Source organism: Indicator indicator, chromosome 1, assembly GCF_027791375.1.
Source record: "Indicator indicator isolate 239-I01 chromosome 1, UM_Iind_1.1, whole genome shotgun sequence".
Classification (NCBI taxonomy): domain Eukaryota; kingdom Metazoa; phylum Chordata; class Aves; order Piciformes; family Indicatoridae; genus Indicator; species Indicator indicator.
Genome location: NC_072010.1, coordinates 73562628 through 73565362, shown reverse-complemented (window position 1 = coordinate 73565362; position 2735 = coordinate 73562628). Strand labels below are relative to the sequence as shown.

The 2735-nt window shown below is 67.2% G+C and overlaps 1 protein-coding gene across 1 annotated transcript; it reads right to left on the bottom strand.

Moving 5' to 3' along the window:
• Positions 1–308: 308 nt before the first annotated feature.
• Positions 309–1712, bottom strand: CHST7 (carbohydrate sulfotransferase 7). Its single transcript, XM_054388398.1, has one exon. It carries the CDS (start codon positions 1710–1712, stop codon positions 309–311), a length of 1404 nt encoding a protein of 467 aa, XP_054244373.1.
• Positions 1713–2735: the final 1023 nt, after the last annotated feature.

Genomic DNA, 2735 nt, shown 5'->3' with positions numbered 1-2735 from the left:
GTGGCCGCAGTGCCCAGATGAAACACAGCGCCATCGAAGCCGAGGGGGGTCTGCACGCTGTACCCGTTTGCTTGTGTCAGGGCTGCCCTCGGCGGTGCACCTGGCCCATAAGATGAACGGCAGGCCGCCGCCATGCCATCGGTGGCTCCCAGCGCTCTGCTCTGCCCGACGGCGCACGCCCACCCGCCCGGGCAGGCCGCCACTCCACAGCCGCCCTTGGGCTCGTCCCAGGCAGACTCCCCGTGCCGCTTCCAGCCGGTCCAGCCCTCACCCGGCGGCGGGTTCTCCCCGCGGCCGGGGCGGGGACACTACCGGGCGTCGCCGCCACTGAGGGGGTAGGAGAGGAGGCTCATGGCCTCGCCGCAGGCGGCCTCCACCTGCCGCACCTGCTGCCGGCTAAGGCGCTCCCGCCAGGCGTGGATTGCCTCCCGCGCGTCGCGGGCGGAGATGAGGAAGGGCCGGTCGGAAGAATAGGCGGCGCCGCGGGTCATGTTGTGCACGAAGGACTCCAGTGCGGGCGGCACCGGCAGCCCGGCGAAGCGCAGCAGGCGGCGCAGCTGGGCGCGGGGCTCCCGCACCAGGTCCTCGTAGCGGAGCTGCGTGTAGCGGCGGCGGAGCCAGGCCGGGGCGCGGCGCGCCAGGAGGAGGTCACGGAGCCAGGCCTGGCAGATCACCTCTAGGGCACCGCCGAGGAAGAACTCAGCGCGGTGCTGCGGCTGCGGCGCCCGCCCGCCGCCCAGCAGGCCGGGTGGCAGCAGGAGCTGCTGCTGCTGCTGGCGGCTTGGTCCCCGCGGCTCGGCGCGGTGGCGGCTCCGCAGCACCTGGATGCTCTCCCGCAGCAGCGCCTGCCGTGCCTTCAGGCGGGAGTTGTGAACGGCGCGGGGGTCGCGGAAGAGCTGCACCACCCGCAGGTTGAGGCCGGGCTCCCGCAGCAGCGGCAGCAGGGCGCCCAGCTCCAGCAGCCGCACGTCCTTGATGACCACCACAGGGTACTTGCGGCACTCGGCTTCCAGCTCCCGCAGCGCCCGCGGAGGGCACGTCTCCTCGCAGGCGGCGCCGTCGACGAGGCCGATCTCCTGGCGGGGCCGCGGGGCGGCGGGGCAGAGCGGCGGCGAGCAGATCACCTTGTTGGTCCGCCAGCCGAAGATGCTGGCCGTGGTGAGGTTGGGGGCGGCGGGCGGGGCGGGAGCCAGCGGGTCGCGGGGGCCGGGCGGGGCGGCGTAGAGGCGCAGGACGGAGAAGTCGCATCGGAAGAGGGCACGCAGCATGTCGCGGAGGGCGCCCTGCAGGCTCAGCGCGTCCCCGGGGTAGAGGGCCTGCCACAGGTGCCACATGGGCTCGTAGAGGTAGAACACGTCGGGATGCTGATTGAAGAGCTCCCCCAGAAAGGAGGAGCCCGTGCGCCAGGTAGCGTGCAGGTAGATGTGCCGCTTCCGCACCGCGCTGCCGTTACTCGCAGCTCCGGGCGTGCTCTCCTCATCCTCCTGCTCGTCGTCCAGCGGTGACTGCTGCTGCTCCCAGCCCCACTCGCTCAGCGCCTCCTCCAGGCTAGGACAGCGCCGCAGCAGCGGCTCTTCTTCTGCCCGGCTCCGCCTGGCCCCGTAGTCCAGCGCGTAGGGCACTAGCAGAAGCAGCAGCAGCGTGTACAGCACCAGCACCGCGGCGAAGCGGCGGTGCTCCCCCCGCCACCGCCACCGTCGGCGGCCCTTCATCGCGGGGGGTGGCTCCGGACCAACGGGTCTCCGCCGACCCTCTGGCTGCCGGAGGGCGGCTCTTCGCGAAGAGGCAAAGTTAGCGGCGGCGGGGGGTGTGGGCTGCAGGCGGCCCTCCCCGCCGGGGAGCACGCCCACGGGCACGCCGGCCAGACTCAGGGCCGCTGGCCCCGCCGCCCGCCCTCGCCACCGCCTCCTTCGTCTCCTCCTACTCGCAGCGCGACGCGGAAACGGCCGCACCTGCCCCAACCGGCGGGGAAGCGCTGGCTGCTGCTACTGCCGCTGCCGCCGCTGCCACTGCCGTTGTGCGAGGGTCCGGGCTGCCCATCGCCCGGCCTCCCTCCCTCCCCTCGGGAAGGGCCGGAGGGGCGGGCTCGGCACTTCAGGAGTAACCCACCTAGGAAAGGGCGCACCGCGAAGGAGGTACGTTAGCTAGGGCGGGTACGGAGCAGATAAGGGTGTCCTGAAGAGCAGCGTATGGTCCTCTTACCTGCCAGGTCTGCAGAGAAGGCACGCTACAGTAACGAAAAGAGGTGGAAATGTATTTTTAGAATGGATGACGGCTATTAAAATCTGCAGTGGGTTTCAGAAGTACTGCATCCCGGCGCTGTAGAGAGCTGCGGGATTTTTTCAGATACTCTGTGTGCGTGTCGACAGGATGTGGACATCTCGGTCAGGACTCCAGTTTGTACATCTACAAGTTTTGTGTCTGCCTGAGCTGGTCACCCCTTGCAGTTGGTAGGAAGAAACGGGCACCCACAGAGGGACATTCAGCCTGTCTTGAATGTCTGATAGCCTTCTGATAACCCTTCTCTTTATTAACTGCAGTGGGAGCATAACGTTACCGGCTCATACTTAGACTTCTGTTTTTTTGAAAGACATAAAAAATTATCTTAAATAATCTTTTATGGGATTGAGATCAAGAAGATGTTGACTTCAGCTGTTTAAATTCTACTATATAGTCTCAAAATCTCCAGTCCAGCCCCTGTTTGACCTTGGAAGATGCCCTCAGAAAGAGATGGA

Bases quoted from the DNA above. Each gene is read 5' to 3' on its own strand.
- CHST7 (XM_054388398.1), bottom strand. From the start codon at position 1,712: ATGAAGGGCCGCCGACGGTGGCGGTGGCGGGGGGAGCACCGCCGCTTC.